Below are 18,427 nucleotides of genomic sequence, written 5' to 3'. Positions count from 1 at the left end.
TGAAAGGTCAGTGTTTCTCCATAGAAGAAAATTTGTTCTAAGCGCAATGGCATATTAAGAATGAAGCTATGTTATGCTGCAAGAAAACAATTTGTTGTCATCTTTTTTTAATCAGTTGCTTTTAAAAAGTCCATTCATCTATTTTTGCTTTTCCTCTAGGCAGCTGCAGAAGAACTCTGTTCTCTTCTTAGTCAAGTCTTCCAAGTTGTTTACACAGAGTCCACAATAGACTTTTTGGACAGAGCAATATTTGATGGTGCTTCTACCCCAACTAAGCACATGTCTATATACAGTGGTAAGTATTGCTTGTATATTAAACTGAATCTCCTTATTCCAGAACACCAATTAGTGACATTTTAGCAAATTATTAGAATTTTAGATCGGTTTTATTGAACATAATTTAAAATTCTGCATCCCGGAACTTTTTGGTTTGAGATGATGTATGCATGCTGAGCATTTCATAATGTCAAAATAGTATTTTTGAATATCAAATTCCAAGTTCATTAATTTCAAAAATCTAATACTGGTTGCTTTGCACAGTTAATGAAATCTGTGCTCTAGTTTTTTGTGGCTGGATGAATTCGAGTTCAGTTGGGGTGCTGGATTTAACTATTGAATTCACTTAACTTGTGGAAATGTGGATGAGGAAAAAATACCAAAAAACATGCTCTTTGGGAAACCATGCAAACTTGTGCCACCCAGCCATTTTATAATGGCAGCATCTGGGATGAAAAAGAAGCCATTTTTGGGGTATGTCGCCCTGACAAGCAGTTGGGATTTAGATTGTGCTTTCCAAAAATGATACATCAGTAGACTTAATTTATCCCCAGTCTGATATTTTACAGCAATTCATTCATCTGGCCTCCAGAAATAATATACTAGTGTTGGCCCAAACAAAAACATGTATAACAAGCGTTTTTGGGCACTCTTTCAGCATTCTTTCCTTTTGCATTATTCTCACTGCTGTCTCTGAGTAATGTAGTCTCCTCACCAGTGCAGTCACAGTTTAGCATGGTCCAGCAGTCGGTTAGAACTGGAAATCTTTAACAAAACCATTACTGGAGTCAGAATAAGCAGGTTTTGAAGAGAATGCTGTTTTTCTGTTTTAATGTAGCCATACTTCGTAAACTTGAACAAAGTTGTTAAGACTTTCACTCATTTAAAATTTAAGCCTCGCTGGCCATCTCCTGTTTCATTGGATTGACAGAGCATAATTTTAGAATTTTGCAGGAGGAGGTAGTCATTTGGCCTATGATATTTCTGTCAGCTCAACAAAAGCCAGCCTTAATCCTGTCTTCCGCTTGTTCTTTTCCCCATTTTGGTTTTGTTTTCTTAATTTTTATTAAAATAGTTTCAAGGAATGACCCGTTCATTACTTAACACACATGCAGATATAGTAGTCCTAATCCCTTTGCATTGAGGTTCAAGCCTGTTTATCTCTCTCTAGTTAAAAATATTTTTAATCTTTCAATGAAGAAATTAGTTTCTTAAAGCTAAACTCTTGCATTTTAGTTCCAGTAAATGTAGAGTCATAGAGTTGTACAGCGCAGAAACAGACCCTTTTGGTCCCACTCATCCGTTCTGACCAGATATCCTAAATAAATCTAGTCCCACTTGCCAACACATGGCCTATATCCCTCCTAAACACTTCCTACTCATACCTGCTCGCATGCTTTTTCAAATGTTATTTTACCAGCTGCTGCCTCTTCCTCTGGCAGCTCGTTCCATACATTCTCCACCCTCTGCATGAAAACATTGCTCCTTAGGTCTCTTTTAAATCTTCCTCCGCTCACCCTCAAACTGCCATTTTAGTTTTGGACACCCCCAGCCTGGGGAAAAGACCTTGTTTATTCATCTTAACCATGTCCCTCATGACTTTATAAACCACTAAGGTCACCCCTCAGCCTCTGCTCCAGGGAAAATAGCCCCAGTCTATTCCATCTCTTCCTATACCTCAAACCCTCCAAGCCTGGCAACATCCTTAAATCATTTCTCAACCTTTTTCAAATTTCACAACATCCCTACAGTAGGGAGACCAGAATTGCACGTGATATTCCAAAAGTGGCCTAACCAATGTTCTGGACAGCTGCAGCATGACCTCCCAACTCCTATACTTCATACACTGGTCAAGAAAAGCAAGCTTACCAAATGCCACCTTCGCTGTCCTGTGTACCTTTGACTCCACTTGAAGGAACTTTGAGCCTAACATTCCAAGGTCTCCTTGTTCAGCAACACTCTTCTAGGACCTTACCGCTAAATGCAGAAGTTCTTCCCTGATATGCCTTTCTAAAATGCAGCACCTCACATTTAGACTCCATCTGCCTCCTCGGTCCGTTGGCCCAAATGATCAAGATCCTGTTGTACTTGAAGGTAACCTTGCTATCCACTACACTCCAATTTTGGTGACATCTGCAGACGTATGAATCGTACCTCCTATGTTCACAGTCAAATCACTTACATAAATGACAAAAAAAAAGTAGACCCAGCACTGATTCTTGACACACTGCTGGTCACAGGTCTCCAGTTTTATCCAAATAGCTAGTTCTCAATGTGACCTAACCTTGCTAACCAGTCTACCATGCTGAATCTCGTTGAATGCCTTACCGAAGCCCATAGATCACGTCCACCACTCTGCCCTCGTCAATCCTCTTTTTGTTACTTCTTCAAAAAAACTCTAGTGAAACAGGATTTCATGTGCACAAAACCATTTTGACTATCTCTAATCAATCCTTACCTTTCTAAATACGTATAAATACTGTTCCTCAGGATTCCCTCCAACTTACTCACTACCGATGTCAAGCTCACCGGTCTGTAACCCGACTCTTCTTTTGGTGGCACCATGTTACCCCAGCCTACAGTCTTCTGGCACATCACCTGTGACTATTGATTGACGCACATATCTCAGCGAGGGGTCGAAAATCGCTTCCCTAGCTTAAGAGTGTTCTAGGGTATACCCGATCAGGTCTCGGGGATTTATCCACATTTATGCATTTTAAGACATCCAACACCACTACCTGTAATGTGGACAGTTTTTGAAAATATTGCTGTTTAGTTCTCCATGTTCTCTGGCTTCCATGTCCTCCACAATAAGCACTGATGCATAACTCATTTAATGTCTTATGCCATCTCCTTGGTTCCACACGTAAGTGGCCTTGCAGACCTTTAAGGTTACCCTGTTGTCCTTAGTATATTTATAGAATCCCTTTGGATTTTCCTTAACCTCGTTTGCCAAAGCTATCTCACCCCCTTTTCCCCCTCCTAATTTCCCTCTATACACCTACCAACATTATGCTCTTGTAGGGATTCATCCAGTCCCCTCTGTCTGTATCTGATGTATGCTTCCTTCTTAATCTTAACCAAAACTTTAATTTCTGTAGTCATCCAGCATTCTGTACAGCTCCCAGCCTTGCCCTTCACCCTAACAGGAACATACTGTCTTCAGACTCTCTCATCATCTCATTTGTAGGCTTCACATTTGTTTTCTAGTCGTCCCTTTACCTGTGAACGTCTGCCCCGAATCACCTTTTGAAAGTTGTTGCCTAATGCTGTCAAAATTGGTGGTCCTCCTTAGACTGGATCTAAAAAGTTACAGGTCTATCTTTCTCTATCACTATCACTATTTTAAACTCCTAGTTCTGGCAAGCAATGGAGTGGTAACTTGAGCTGTTTTATGCTAATATTGTAATCACGACCCCTCTATTTGTCACTGAATCAGCATCCTCCACTGATAACTAATTCAGCAGTCAAACACGGAACAAAAGGCAAGATAAGAAAGATATTTTGCCATTGTCTTCTCACAGTGGCCTAAAGCATTCTGCCATTGTTTTCGTTTTGTTGCAGAGACGTGTAGCGAGGCAAAAGTGATGACCAGTTTAATTGTGAAGTAACTATTTGACTGTAACAAAATAATTAAATCTTTTTACTACTAAAGCATTTTAAGTAATCTTACTAATGTATGCAGTATTCTACAGATCATACGAAACAAAGATGAAAATTTTGTCCTTTAGTTTGGACTTGTTTTGTGGATATTATGGCCAAGTACAAAAGATTAAGCATTAATTAGGTATTTACATCAAGGTTTGAACTTTATTTGATTTACACTCAATTTAATGTGTCTTTTGGAAACAGATGATTCAAGTAAAGCAGATGTTAAAGAGCAGTACGACGCAGAAATTAGTAACTTGTAAGTATTTTCCATGACAGCTCTCTATGACCACCCGCATGTTATGCGAACCTAGTCTTTGTATTAAGTATATCTGTTATTATTGATTAATGGACTACATGGCCTGTGTTCAACCAGACAGAATGAGAAATGGTCAGCTCATGCTGTGTCACTTGTTCCTTTTCCTGAATAGAAGACATGAGGTAATAAAAATTTTAATCAGACACTTGGTGCAACCAGAGTTATTGTCAATTGTTGATCACTATAAAGGTCTGTGTTTTCTCTACAAAATAAGTAAGGCAGTTTGGCTTGCAAGCTAAGTTTGTTGGAATGTAGATTGCCCTTTTTATTTGCCTTTCAAATCTTCCTTAAAACTTGGGTCAGTTACATAGCCTCCCAACTAATGATCTGGGGTTCATTTGCTATTGTGTTCCATAATTTATGGTAGCGGCTCCGGTTCAACTTAATTGAACGTGAATTGTGATTGTTCATCCATACTCTTTTAAAACATATGTGCAAGATAATTCTTTAAATACTGATCTGGACCCCCACAAACGCAGCAGTTACAAGGCCCAAAACTGCTTGCAATACCAAATGCTGTCTGACCAGATCCTTTATGCAGCCTGAGCACATTTTCTGCTGCTGTATTCTAGACCTAGCGAGTTTTGAGAAGATTTGTAGCTCAGATTGAGGTTCTGGATGCAAGTTTGCTTGCTGAGCTGGAAGGTTCGTTTTCAGATGTTTCATCACCAATCTAGGGAACATCATCAGAGGCTCACTGATGTTCCCTAGATTGATGACGAAACGTCTGAAAACAAACCTTCCAGCTCAGCGAGCAAACTTGCATCCAGCATTCTAGACCTCTTTAAGTATGTCCTAACTACCTACTATGGATCTGGTTTGCGTGCTGGGCTATATTACCTCATACATAAAACACCACAAACAGCTTCTTAATGCACCTGCTCAACCCTCTTGAAAGCCTTCAAAATAATCAACTGGCAATACATTTGAAAGTGTGCATGTGCTGGATGGTGATACAATTGCTGTTGCTCCAAAAGAGTGATTTTTTTTTTCCTTTAAATGTTTTTTCACTTCTGGAGCCTGTTCTGCCGTTCAGTGAAATTATAATCAAAAAGTCATCTAACTCCACATAGCACACAAGTAGTTATTTCCGTTTTAAAGCTTGACTTAATAGAAATATAGTGGTCTCCGATTTGAAATCGATAGTCAACCAAACATCAATTGCTGCTCTCTGAGCTCCAGGCTTCCACCAGTCCTTGAATGCCACAGTGTTTGAGCTGGACGAAGACTTGGTTTCCCCCAAGAGTTGACACCAGGTCTGTTCTTGACTGCTAAATAAGATAAAAGCCCATGGTGTTAGCAAGGTATTGGCATGGAGAGAGATCAGCTGACTGGCAGATGGGAGCAAGTAGGAATAAAAGGGTCTTTTTCAGCATGGCAGCCAGCGTCTGGAGTTCCACAAAGGTCACTGTTACGACCACAGCTATTCATGTTTTTCATTTAATTTGGACGAAGGACCTAAGGGCAAATGTTGCTGTGTTGGTGAGTGACATGAAAGTACATGGAGGGACAAATGATGTTGAGGAAGCCAGAGGCTGTCGAAGGACTCTGAAAGGCTAGGAGAGTGGGCAAAGAAGTGGCAAATGGAATATAATGTGGGGATGTGAAGTAATGCACAATAGTAGGAAGAATAGAGGCATAGACTATTTTCTAAACTGAGAAAGGCTTTGTAAATCTGAAAGACAGAGACTTTGGACTCTTAGTGTAGGATTCTCTTAAGGTTGACTTGCAGGTTCAGTTAGCAGTTAGGAAGGCAAATGCAATGTTAACATGCATTCTAGCAATCTTGAAATGAAAGAGTGGATAATTGCTGAGATTGTATAATATTCTGGTTAGACTGCATATTGAATATTGTGGGAAGTTTAGAGCCCGTTTTGAAGGAAACATGCTGGCATTTGAAGGAATCCAGAGGAAGTTTCCAAAAATGATTCCAGGGATGTAGAGCTTGTCATGAGGAGTGATTGAGGACTCTGGGCCTAAACTTAACGTGGATGACGAGGATGGGATGGGGAGATTCTGACTGAAACTTATGGAATTGAGAAGTCTGGATAAAGTGGATATGAAGAAGATATTGCCCCTAGTAGGAGGGGCGAGAACCTGAGGACAAGGCCGCAGAGTGAAGGGATGACGCTTTAGAAATGAAATCGGATGAATTTCTTCAGGATGGTGAATCCTGCTACATTGATTTGACCTCAAGTTCTTTTGAGCCTATTAAAGCTAAATAGCACTTTGCACAGTGAGGGTATCGAGGATTACAGGGAAGAGACAGAAGAGTGGGTTAAGAAATGCATCAGCCATGATCAAATGGTGGAGCAGTCTTGAAGAATTGAATGACCCAAATTTGCTTGTATTTTATGATCTTTGTAGGACCAGAATTTTAAATATTATGTTGCATAGAGGCTCCTTGACCGAGGTTTTGATTGTGTCTTGTTGCTCATTAGCTGACCTAGATTAACTTGCTGCTTGCTTGGCTTGAAAACCTACTGCTCAAGGAAACAGTATGAAACTGGATGAACACAGCAGGCCGAGCAGCATCTTAGGAGCACAAAAGCTGACGTTTCGGGTCTAAACCCTTCAAAAGGGTCCAGGCCCGAAACGTCAGCTTTTGTGCTCCTAAGATGCTGCTTAGCCTGCTGTGTTCATCCAGCTCCACACTTTTTGTTATCTCGGATTATCCAGCATCTGCAGTTCCCATTATCTCTTATCTCTTAAGGAGGAAATTCCTTCTCCAGTGCTTTATTGCATTGTTTATGCTGTCTTAAGGTATAACTACTATTAGGGGACTTGTAAGGTATGCATAATCTTTATTGCCTTTATCTCTTATCTTTAATCTTTTTGTCTGTCTCTGGCGCTGGCTCTGTCTGCCTCGCCCTGTGTGTGCGTGTGTCTGTGTCTCTGTCCATGTCACTGTCTGTCTGTCTGTCCAAGCTGATTCTACATTCATTCCTTCAGGAAGTCAGCACTGAACTGAACCTCCTTTTACATAACCAAACTACCCCACCATGCTTTTCCTAGCTAAACATTCCAATACGTCAAATGCCATTCACTCAGATCCTTGGTCACCTCCGGCCATGAGAGTTGATTCCATCGGGGAATGGAAAATCATGATGGGTGGAATTTGCTAGGGTTGATGTTTTATATTTTGCCACAATCATGAGGGAGAAGAAATGTAGACTTAATGGCACATCATACAGAAACAAGGCAATGTATGTTTTATGTGCATAGGGCTTTTAAACATTGACCGGAAATATTTGAGTAGAGGCATTGAGTGCAAAGCAAGGAATTATACTGAATCCTGATGAAGCACTGAGACGAAAGCTCGAGATTTCCCTCTGACTTTTGTCATGCGTTAGGAAGACTATAAATGATCATGGGAGGAAGCAGGGGAGCTGAAATGAAATTGTTCCAGGGAGAGCGACTTCGGTTGGAGAAATTCACATTTCTTTAAACAAAAGAGGTTGGAGGGAGTTTGTGTGCGCAAGATTGACTGACTTGTTGATACGAAGTAGACAAAAATTGTTCCTATTAGTTCATGCACTAGTTAATCCTATTAGGTGGATGCACTTTGGGGACACAGACTTATGAGCAACAAAAGTAGTGAGGATGTGAATAACTGTGTGGTGAGTTGTAATGACCTTTAGACCTCTGCCTACATCGTGGAGACGGATGCGGTTTCATTAGATTAGATTCCCTACGGTGTGGAAACAGGCCCTTCGGCCCAACAAGTCCACACCACCCCTTGGAGCACCCCACCCAGACCTATTTCCCCCTATAACCCACACATCCCTGAACACTATGGGCAATTTAGCGTGGCCGATCCACCTAACCTGCACATCTTTGGACTGTGGGAGGAAACCCACGCTGACGTGGGGAGAATATGCAAACACCACATAGACAGTTACCCAAAGCTGGAATTGAACACGGGTCCCTGGCGCTGTGAGGCTACAGTGCTAACCACTGAGCCACCATGTAGCCCTCAAGGAAGTAAAATTCCATTGTCAGATTGGGGGAGTAGGACTGGCTGCATTGCTCAACAAAGAACTGGCGTAATATTGATGGATCACAAGATCCCCTTCTCTCTTGTAATAACTGGTCTCCACTGGAGTTTTTGCATTGAATTCGGACACCCTGCATTAAAGTAGAACGTGAAAACAGAAGATTGTAGGAGGGGGGTGTGGGGGAAGCCTTCTAGAGATGAAGAACTTCAATTAAGTAGATTGGAAAGCTGAGCTTGCTTAACTGCAGAGGAAACTTGTTACATGTACTCAAAATCATAGGATGAGGATGAAGCAAAACTCTTCCCACTGTCAGAAATGTTGAACATTCGGAATGTTGATTGTGCTGAAAAGCAAAAGAACCAAAGATGACATGAGGAAAACCATTTCTGTGCAGCCAGTGGAATGCATTGTGTGTGGTGGGAGCAGATTCGCTTATGACTTGAGAATTAATAAACACTTGAAATATGTAGGGCTGTTGTTTTAGTAATAGTGACAGCATGGAAAGGGAAAAGCGGGGACTAAAGTTCCTGCTTAAATTAGAGGGGAGGGCAAACAGTGTCAAAAAGATGCCAAAAAAAATTTTGCTCTTAATTCAGTTGTTCACCTATAAGGTGACTGCAAGTTGGACTAAACGAACATGGGACAAGTTTTTGGCACAAAAACCAAAGGCAATAATGTTTCAAAGCGTTGTTCAGCAGCCACAGAAATCTGTTGATTCTGAGCAAACTAATTGGATTGTTTTTCGTAAAGGCAGTTCTCATTCTTGGCCTTCTGAAACTGAGACTTAAAAATAATTTCGTGAATGAGATTCTCCACAGCCTGTTCTTGTATACACTTGTTTAATCTAGAATTGTCTTCCTTCACAACAATCTCCCTCAAAGGGCTAATAAGGCTGGAGACTGTAGAGTTAGGAACAAGTGACAATGGATGAGATAGCAAGAACTGCAGGTGCTGGAGTCAGAGATTAACATGGTGTGGAGCTGGAAGAACACAGAAGGCCAGGCAGTATCGGAGGAACAGGAAAGCTGACATCTCACTAAAGGTGTGCCATAAGTTAGCAAGGCCATTTGAACAAAAGCAAGCCAAACAATGAGCTTCACTCTGTGCAATTCTAATCACCATACAATAAAAAGAATGTAGAGACCCTGGCATTGATGCAGAGAACACTTTGAATGAAGGGTGTTTTGTATGTGTTAAGACAGGATCATCTGGCTAGATTTGACGGGAGCAGTGGGCTGATCTTGGTTATTTAAAATTGAATGACTTTCTTTGTGCATTTTGTGGGAAATAGTTAGATGGCCTCCTAGTTTTGCCAAGAAAGCCAAAATAACTGTGGATGCTCTACGTCAGGAACAAAGACACAAGTTGCTGAAGGGAAAAATAATCAAAGTTCATATTTCGGGTCTGGTGACCCTTCTTCAGACGTCGTAGTGGCTGGGAAAATGTCAGTTTGTATAGAAAGAAAGGGACTGGGTGTGGGGTGGGGAGTAAACCATGGGATAGAGCCTGAAGACACACGAGCAGTTGGATAGACAAAAAACTTGATAATGATCAGGCTGGGCGGGTGAATAGTGACTAACAGGTGCATAATTGCAGGCTGTGATTACAAGGCCTGGTGTGTGGGTTAGGGGGCTGAGACATGGGAAAGTTTTTTTTAATGCCCTAAAATTAGTGAATTTGATAAAGAGTCTGGAAAGCTGCAGGGTGCCCAAGCGGAAAATGAGGTGGTGTTCTTCGAGCTTGCGTTGAGCTTCACTGGAACATTGCAGCAAGCCAAAGACCCAGATCTTGGCTAGGGAACAGGGTGGTGTGTTAAAGTGGCAGGCACCAGGTGGTTTGGGGTCTTTTTTGCAAGCAGAATGTAGATGTTCCACTAAGCATTCACCTCGTCTATGCTTCGTTTCCCCAATATCGAGGAGACCACATTGTCAGCAGTGACCTGCAGTAGGCTAAGAAAGCCATTGAGGAACCCAAATGGAAATTTGTAACCCACGAGCCAAGTGTAGTGAGAATTTGGAACTTGCTGCCTCATGCTGGTGGGTGTGCATCATATACATGGATGTTTAGGGAAACCTGGTCAAGGATGAAAGAGGCAAGCGTAGTTTGTTATGGTAGATGTGGATCAGGATGATTCATACGGAACATAGGCCTGTTTCTGTACAATTTTGTGAAATTATATGTAATTGTGTACTCTATGGAGATTTGCTTATCATTAAATGTCTAATTTTGATAATTGGATGCATTTCACAAAACCAGACTGAATCCATTGTTTGTAACTTTTGGTTCAAGCTCATTCTGCTTGACTGTTTGGCCTCTCTCTCTCTCTCTCTCTTTTTGGTTCCCTCAGGTCTTACCAGGGTTCAGATACGGGAGGAAATTCACCATCCTCAACTCTACCATCACCTCAGATCAAAAATATTAGTGACAGTGAGCTCAGTACTTCTGCAGCTGAATTGCTTCAGGATTACATGATGACAGTAAGTTACTGCTCATAGTGTCAAAACAAGCATTTCTTAGTTTCTGATTACAGCAAATTAAAATATTTGTACTGTTGTTTTTCTGGTAGTGGTTTATATAATTGCCTGCTATTTTAAGGCCAATGGATTTAAAGTATTCTTGGTTCATCTTGTAAAATGTCCAGCAGAAAAGAGAGCTGTGTACACTAAATTCATGCATGTTTACACAATCCTGAAAACATGAAGATAGAGACCGGTGATGTGAACCCTTTCAGTTTAAAAGAATATAAAATGTGAGGCTGGATGAACACAGCAGGCCAAGCAGCATCTCAGGAGCACAAAAGCTGACGTTTCGGGCCTAGACGCTTCATCTCCTGAGATGCTGCTTGGCCTGCTGTGTTCATCCAGCCTCACATTTTATTATCTTGGAATTCTCCAGCATCTGCAGTTCCCATTATCTCAGTTTAAAAGAATGTTTGTTTTCAAACACACTGTCTCTTTTTTTTTGAAACTACATCCTTTTTGGCAATCATTCTAGATTAAACTTTATTTCTGTTTGGTAGTGCATAAAAATTTGATTGCTTTGCTTTTGTTCTTTACAAGTAGCTTGTATATTTTACTGTGTTTTCCCCCCCCCCAATACCAGGTATAAATGATACACAAAATAATTAACAGTAGACACGTGAGCTGGTTTCACTACTAAAGTGGCTTGAATGCTTGAATTTCCATATTTTGTCATTTGCATATTTTATGGTTTGTGTACTGTGGAACTTAAGCTTTTGGGCTGTTTCTGCTTTAGTACATAAGATCTATAGGTATTTTCTGTAGCAGACTAAATATATCTTTGCTTTGATTTGAATTACGTTCAAAGTAAATTATAACTCTTGCCTTCCACATTAATTGTAAGTCGGCTAAGAAATCGGAGCTCATTTTAAAATTAAAAGGTGATGTTCTAGCAAATTCTGAAATTTGCTTAGTCATGTTCCTGTAACATGCATGCAAATAAGAGATCTGTAAAGTGCTGTTGCCTTAATTCCTAACAATGACAAGTAATATTTATACAGCGTTTTGACTTCTGAATCGTCATTTTTAACCTTAAATTTAGCCTAATCAAGCTCTATTGTATCCTTTTTGTCTATTACTGTTAATATTTCGTAGTTTTGGGAAAGTTTGGAAATGCATGAAACTGCATACATTCGCTCTGTAATAGAACATAGAACATAGAACAGTACAGCACAGAACAGGCCCTTCAGCCCACAATGTTGTGCCGACCATTGATCCTCATGGATGCACCCTCAAATTTCTGTGACCATATGCATGTCCAGCAGTCTCTTAAATGACCCCAATGACCTTGCTTCCACAACTGCTGCTGGCAACGCATTCCATGCTCTCACAACTCTCTGCGTAAAGAACCTGCCTCTGACATCCCCTCTATACTTTCCACCAACCAGCTTAAAACTATGACCCCTCGTGCTAGCCATTTCTGCCCTGGGAAATAGTCTCTGGCTATCGACTCTATCTATGCCTCTCATTATCTTGTATACCTCAATTAGGTCCCCTCTCCTCCTCCTTTTCTCCAATGAAAAGAGACCGAGCTCAGTCAACCTCTCTTCATAAGATAAGCCCTCCAGTCCAGGCAGCATCCTGGTAAACCTCCTCTGAACCCTCTCCAAAGCATCCACATCTTTCCGAAAATAGGGCGCCCAGAACTGGACGCAGTATTCCAAGTGCGGTCTAACCAAAGTTTTATAGAGCTGCAACAAGATCTCACGACTCTTAAACTCAATCCCCCTGTTAATGAAAGCCAAAACACCATATGCTTTCTTAACAACCCTGTCCACTTGGGTGGCCATTTTAAGGGATCTATGTATCTGCACACCAAGATCCCTCTGTTCCTCCACGCTGCCAAGAATCCTATCCTTAATCCTGTACTCAGCTTTCAAATTCGACCTTCCAAAATGCATCACCTCGCATTTATCCAGGTTGAACTCCATCTGCCACCTCTCAGCCCATCTCTGCATCCTGTCAATGTCCCGCTGCAGCCTACAACAGCCCTCTACACTGTCAACGACACCTCCGACCTTTGTGTCGTCTGCAAACTTGCTGACCCATCCTTCAATTCCCTCGTCCAAGTCATTAATAAAAATTACAAACAGTAGAGGCCCAAGGACAGAGCCCTGTGGAACCCCACTCACCACTGACTTCCAGGCAGAATATTTTCCTTCTACTACCACACGCTGTCTTCTGTTGGCCAGCCAATTCTGTATCCAAGCAGCTAAGTTCCCCTGTATCCCATTCCTCCTGACCTTCTGAATGAACCTTCCATGGGGAACCTTATCAAATGCCTTACTGAAGTCCATATACACCACATCCACAGCTCGACCCTCATCAACCTTACTAGTCACATCCTCACAAAACTCGATAAGGTTTGTAAGGCATGACCTACCCCTCACAAAGCCGTGTTGACTGTATTTGATCAAGCCATGCTCTTCCAGATGGTCATAAATCTTATCCCTCAGAATCCTTTCTAACACCTTGCAGACGACAGACGTGAGACTTACCGGTCTATAATTGCCGGGGATTTCCCTATTTCCTTTCTTGAAGAGAGGAATTACATTTGCCTCTCTCCAGTCCTCAGGTACGACTCCAGTGGAGAGCGAGGATGCAAAGATCTTCGCAAGTGGCGAAGCAATTGCATTTCTCGCTTCCCAAAGCAGCCGAGGACAAATCTGATCCGGGCCTGGCGACTTGTCAATCTTAATGTTTGACAAAATTTTCAGTACATCAGCTTCCTCTATCTCTATCCATTCCAGCATGCACACCTGCTCTTCAAAGGTTTCATTCACTACACAGTTCGATTCTTTCGTAAAGACAGAAGCAAAAAACTCATTTAGGGCTTCCCCTACCTCCTCAGGCTCCACACACAAGTTCCCTATGCTATCCCTGATCGGCCCTACTCTTTCTTTGACCATTCTCTTATTCCTCACGTAAGTGTAAAATGCTTTTGTGTTTTCCCGGATTCCTTCTGCCAAGCCTTTCTCGTGCCCCCTCCTGGCTCTCCTCAGACCATTTTTGAGCTCCTTCCTTGCCTGCATGTAATCCTCTCTAGCTGAACTTGACCCTAGCTTCCTCCACCTTATGTAAGCTACCTTCTTCCTTTTCACTAGAAGCTCCACCGCTCTCGTCATCCAAGGTTCCTTTATCTTACCCCTTCTTGCCTGTCTCAGAGGGACATATTTACTCATCACTCCCAACAACTGTTCCTTAAACCATCTCCACATGTCTATAGTTCCCTTACCATGGAACAACTGCTCCCAGTCCATGCTTCCTAACTCGTGTCTAATCGCATCATAGTTTCCTCTTCCCCAATTAAATATCCTCCCATTCTGCCTAATCCTCTCCTTCTCCATAGCTATGTAGAATGAGAGAGTGTTATGGTCACTATCACCAAAATGCTCTCCCACCACAAGATCTGATACCTGCCCCGGCTCGTTTCCGAGCACCAAGTCTAGAATGGCCTCTCCCCTCGTCGGCCTGTCAACGTACTGCGTTAGGAAACCCTCCTGAACACACCTTACAAAAACAGCTCCATTCAAATCTTCTGCTCGAAGGAGGTTCCAATCAATATTAGGAAAGTTAAAGTCACCCATTACAACAACCCTACTGCGTCCACACTTTTCCAAAATCTGTCGACCTATGCTTTCTACAATCTCCCTGCTGCTATTGGGGGGCCTGTAGTAAACCCCTAACGAGGTGACTACTCCCTTGCTGTTCCTAATTTCCACCCATACTGACTCAGTAGGCAGATCTTCCTCGACAATGGAAGCTTCTGTAGCTGTGATACTCTCTCTGATTAGTAGTGCTACACCCCCTCCTCTTTTTCCCCCCTCCCTATTCTTTTTAAATGTTCTAAACCCTGGAACATCCAGCAACCATTCCTGCCCATGAGAAACCCATGTCTCTGTTATGGCCACAACATCATAGCACCAGGTACTGATCCATGCTCTAAGTTCATCACTTTTATTCCTGATACTCCTTGCATTAAAGCAAACACACTTTAACCGATCCCTTGGTTCCTTCCCAGGAAAATCCTTCCCACTAGCTGGTCTACCTCTTGCTACTGCCTCACCTGCATCAACGCTCACCTCTGGTATACAGCTCAGGTTCCCACCCCCCTGCCATACTAGTTTAAACCCTCTCGAACTACTCGAGCAAACCTTCCACCCAGGACATTGGTCCCCTTCCAGTTCAGATGCAACCCGTCCTTCTTGTACAGGTCCCACCTTCCCCAGAAGGCATCCCAATTATCAACATATCTGAAGCCCTCCCTCCTACACCAGCTGCGTAGCCACGTGTTCAGCTGCGCCCGCTCCCTGTTCCTCACCTCGCTATCTCGTGGCACCGGTAGTAAACCAGAGAACACTACTCTGTTCGTCCTGCTCTGCAGCTTCCATCCTAACTCCCTGAAATCACTTTTTATATCCTCAAACCTATTTCTGGCTATATCATTTGTGCCAATATGTAACACGATTTCTGGCTGTTCACCCTCCCCTTTCAGAACTTTATACACCCGATCGGAGACGTCCCGGACCCTGGCACCAGGGAGGCAACATACCTTCCGGGAATCCCGATCTTGCCCACAAAATCTCCTGTCGATTCCCCTAACTATCGAGTCCCCTACCACGAGTACTTTTCTATTCTGCCCCCTTCCCTTCTTTGCCACAGTGTCAGGCTCAGTGCGAGAGAACTGACTACTATGGCTTTCCTCTGGTAGGTCAACCCCCCCAGCAGTATCCAAAACGGTATACTTATTGCTGAGGGGAATGCCCACAGGGGATCTCTGCACTGTCTGTCTGTCCCCTTTCCTCCCCCTAACTGTAACCCATCTATCCTCGTCCTGAGCCTTAGGAGTGACCAACTCCCGATAACTCCTCTCAATTACCCCCTCTGCCTCCCGAATGATCCGTAGTTCATCCAGCTCCAGCTCCATTTCCCTAACACGGTTTTCAAGGAGCTGTAGCTGGGTGCACTTCCCGCAGATGTAGCCAGCGGAGACGTGTGCCACATCTCCCAACTGCCACATTTTGCAGGAGGAGCAAGCAACTGCCCTGGCATCCATACCCCACTTATCTGAACACCCACTCAATACTAAAGCAGAAAGCTCACTTCAAGTAATAATAACAAATTAATAACAAACTTATGTTCAAGAGCCGCCTTGCTGATATATATGGTCACTGCTTTCCTTCCCGGCTGCCCCTCTGCCCCTCGTCACTTCCTCTGATGCTCCCGCTCCTTCTCTGAAAGAGGAAAAAAAAACACCGCTGCCCGCTACCGGTAAGTAATTTAAAAAATAAACTGCTTTACCTTAGCTGCAGTCTTCCGGGTCCGTCTTGCCTCCGCTGCTGCTCGCACTCAAAAAGGCCGTTGGCGTCGAAGGGTGAGTATTTATACTCACTGCTTTCCTTCCCGGCTGCCCCTCTGGTCCTCGTCACTTCCTCTGATGCTCCCGCTCCTTCTCTGAAAGAGGAAAAAAAAACACCGCTGCCCGCCACCGGTAAGTAATTTTAAAAATAAACTGCTTTACCTTAGCTGCAGTCTTCCGGGTCCGTCTTGCCTCCGCTGCTGCTCGCACTCAAAAAGGCCGTTGGCGTCGAAGGGTGAGTATTTATACTCACTGCTTTCCTTCCCGGCTGCCCCTCTGGTCCTCGTCACTTCCTCTGATGCTCCCGCTCCTTCTCTGAAAGAGGAAAAAAAAACACCGCTGCCCGCTACCGGTAAGTAATTTTAAAAATAAACTGCTTTACCTTAGCTGCAGTCTTCCCGGTCCGTCTTGCCTCCGCTGCTGCTCGCACTCAAAAATGAGCAACACTTCTAATTCATTCATTCAATTTTAATTGTATTTTTTCTTTGCCTTGCTTGCTACAACTTAGTCTTTTGTAATACTGTGCAGGATTACTAATAGCTGCAGATAAGATAAGCCCAACAATAGGAAATGCCTCAATCTTTCTAAGATAATTTGTGGAATATTACAGCTCAGGCTTTTTCCCCTAACAACAGCACTTGACTCAATGATTTGATGTTTGTAGTGTAACTTGACTATTACTGCACAATGCAGATTTGATGTTGCGCTTTTATGGAATGCCTTTACTATGACTGTGAATCCAGTTTAAAATGTTAAACTTTTCGACTCCGAGTGTTCTCCTAAAAACTAGTGGAGTTAATTTTAGATTTTGGAAGTTAGGTATACTGTCACTGGAATAAGTATTTAAATTCTAGTACTTGGCAGAGGAGGTCTCCATATGCATATTGCCTATACAGAGAACTTTTTTGGAATAGAATTTATAGTTTTACATGGCAAGTGAAGCCCTCCATAATAGCAAATAAAATGTGAGGCTGGATGAACACAGCAGGCTCAGGAGCACAAACTGACGTTTCGGGCCTAGACCCTTCATCAGAGAGGGGGATGGGGTGAGGGTTCTGGAATAAATAGGGAGAGAGGGGGAGGCGGACCGAAGATGGAGAGAAAAGAAGATAGGTGGAGAGAGTATAGGTGGGGAGGGGATAGGTCAGTTCAGGGAAGACGGACAGGTCAAGGAGGTGGGATGAGGTCGTAGCTCGGAAATGGAGGTGCGGCTTGGGGTGGGAGGAAGGGATGGGTGAGAGGAAGAACAGGTTAGGGAGGCAGAGACAGGTTGGACTGGTTTTGGGATGCAGTGGGGGGAGGGGACGAACTGGGCTGGTTTTGGGATGCGGTGGGGGAAGGGGAGATTTTGAAGCTGGTGAAGTCCCCATTGATACCATTGGGCTGCAGGGTTCCCAAGCGGAATATGAGTTGCTGTTCCTGCAACCTTTGGGTGGCATCATTGTGGCACTGCAGGAGGCCCATGATGGACATGTCATCTAAAGAATGGGAGGGGGAGTGGAAATGGTTTGCAACTGGGAGGTGCAGTTGTTTATTGCGAACCGAGCGGAGGTGTTCTGCAAAGCGGTCCCCAAGCCTCCGCTTGGTTTCCCCAATGTAGACGAAGCCACACCGGGTACAGTGGATGCTGTATACCACGTTAAGCAGAGGTTCACCTGCACATCTGCCAATGTGGAAAGTCATCTTGGGGCCTGGGATAGGGGTGAGGGAGGAGGTGTGGGGGCAAGTGTAGCATTTCCTGCGGTTGCAGGGGAAGGTGCTGGGTGTGGTGGGGTTGGAGGGCAGTGTGGAGCGAACAAGGGAGTCACGGAGAGAGTGGTCTCTCCGGAAAGCAGACAGGGGTGGGGATGGAAAAATGTCTTGGGTGGTGGGGTCGGATTGTAGATGGCGGAAGTGTCGGAGGATGATGCGTTGTATCCGGAGGTTGGTGGGATGGTGTGTGAGAACGAGGGGGATCCTCTTTGGGCGGTTGTGGCGGGGCGGAGTGTGAGGGATGTGTTGCGGGAGACGCGGTCAAGGGCGTTCTCGACCACTGTGGGGGGAAAAGTTGCGGTCCTTGAAGAACTTGGACATCTGGGATGTGCGGGAGTGGAATGCCTCCTCGTGGGAGCAGATGCGGCGGAGGCGGAGGAATTGGGAATAGGGGATGGAATTTTTGCAGGAGGGTGGGTGGGAGGAGGTGTATTCTAGGTAGCTGTGGGAGTCGGTGGGCTTGAAATGGACTTCAGTTACAAGCTGGTTGCCTGAGATGGAGACTGAGAGATCCAGGAAGGTGAGGGATGTGCTGGAGATGGCCCAGGTGAACTGA

At 43.6% G+C, this 18,427-nt stretch overlaps 1 protein-coding gene across 5 annotated transcripts in view; it reads left to right on the top strand.

Annotated features, from left to right (window-relative positions):
- Positions 1-18,427, top strand: part of ccm2 (CCM2 scaffold protein) — a 109,622-nt gene that overhangs the window by 74,429 nt on the left and 16,766 nt on the right. For all 5 annotated transcript variants that reach the window (XM_059645444.1, XM_059645443.1, XM_059645446.1 and 2 more), the window contains 3 exons: positions 160-295; positions 4,129-4,183; positions 10,589-10,718. In XM_059645444.1, the coding sequence (XP_059501427.1) occupies positions 160-295; positions 4,129-4,183; positions 10,589-10,718 (321 nt within the window). The remainder of the gene's footprint in view (positions 1-159; positions 296-4,128; positions 4,184-10,588; positions 10,719-18,427) is intronic.

Source organism: Stegostoma tigrinum, chromosome 4 (assembly GCF_030684315.1).
Source record: "Stegostoma tigrinum isolate sSteTig4 chromosome 4, sSteTig4.hap1, whole genome shotgun sequence".
Lineage (NCBI taxonomy): Eukaryota > Metazoa > Chordata > Chondrichthyes > Orectolobiformes > Stegostomatidae > Stegostoma > Stegostoma tigrinum.
Note: the sequence above shows the minus strand (reverse complement) of the source record. Positions and strands in the feature narration are given on the sequence as shown.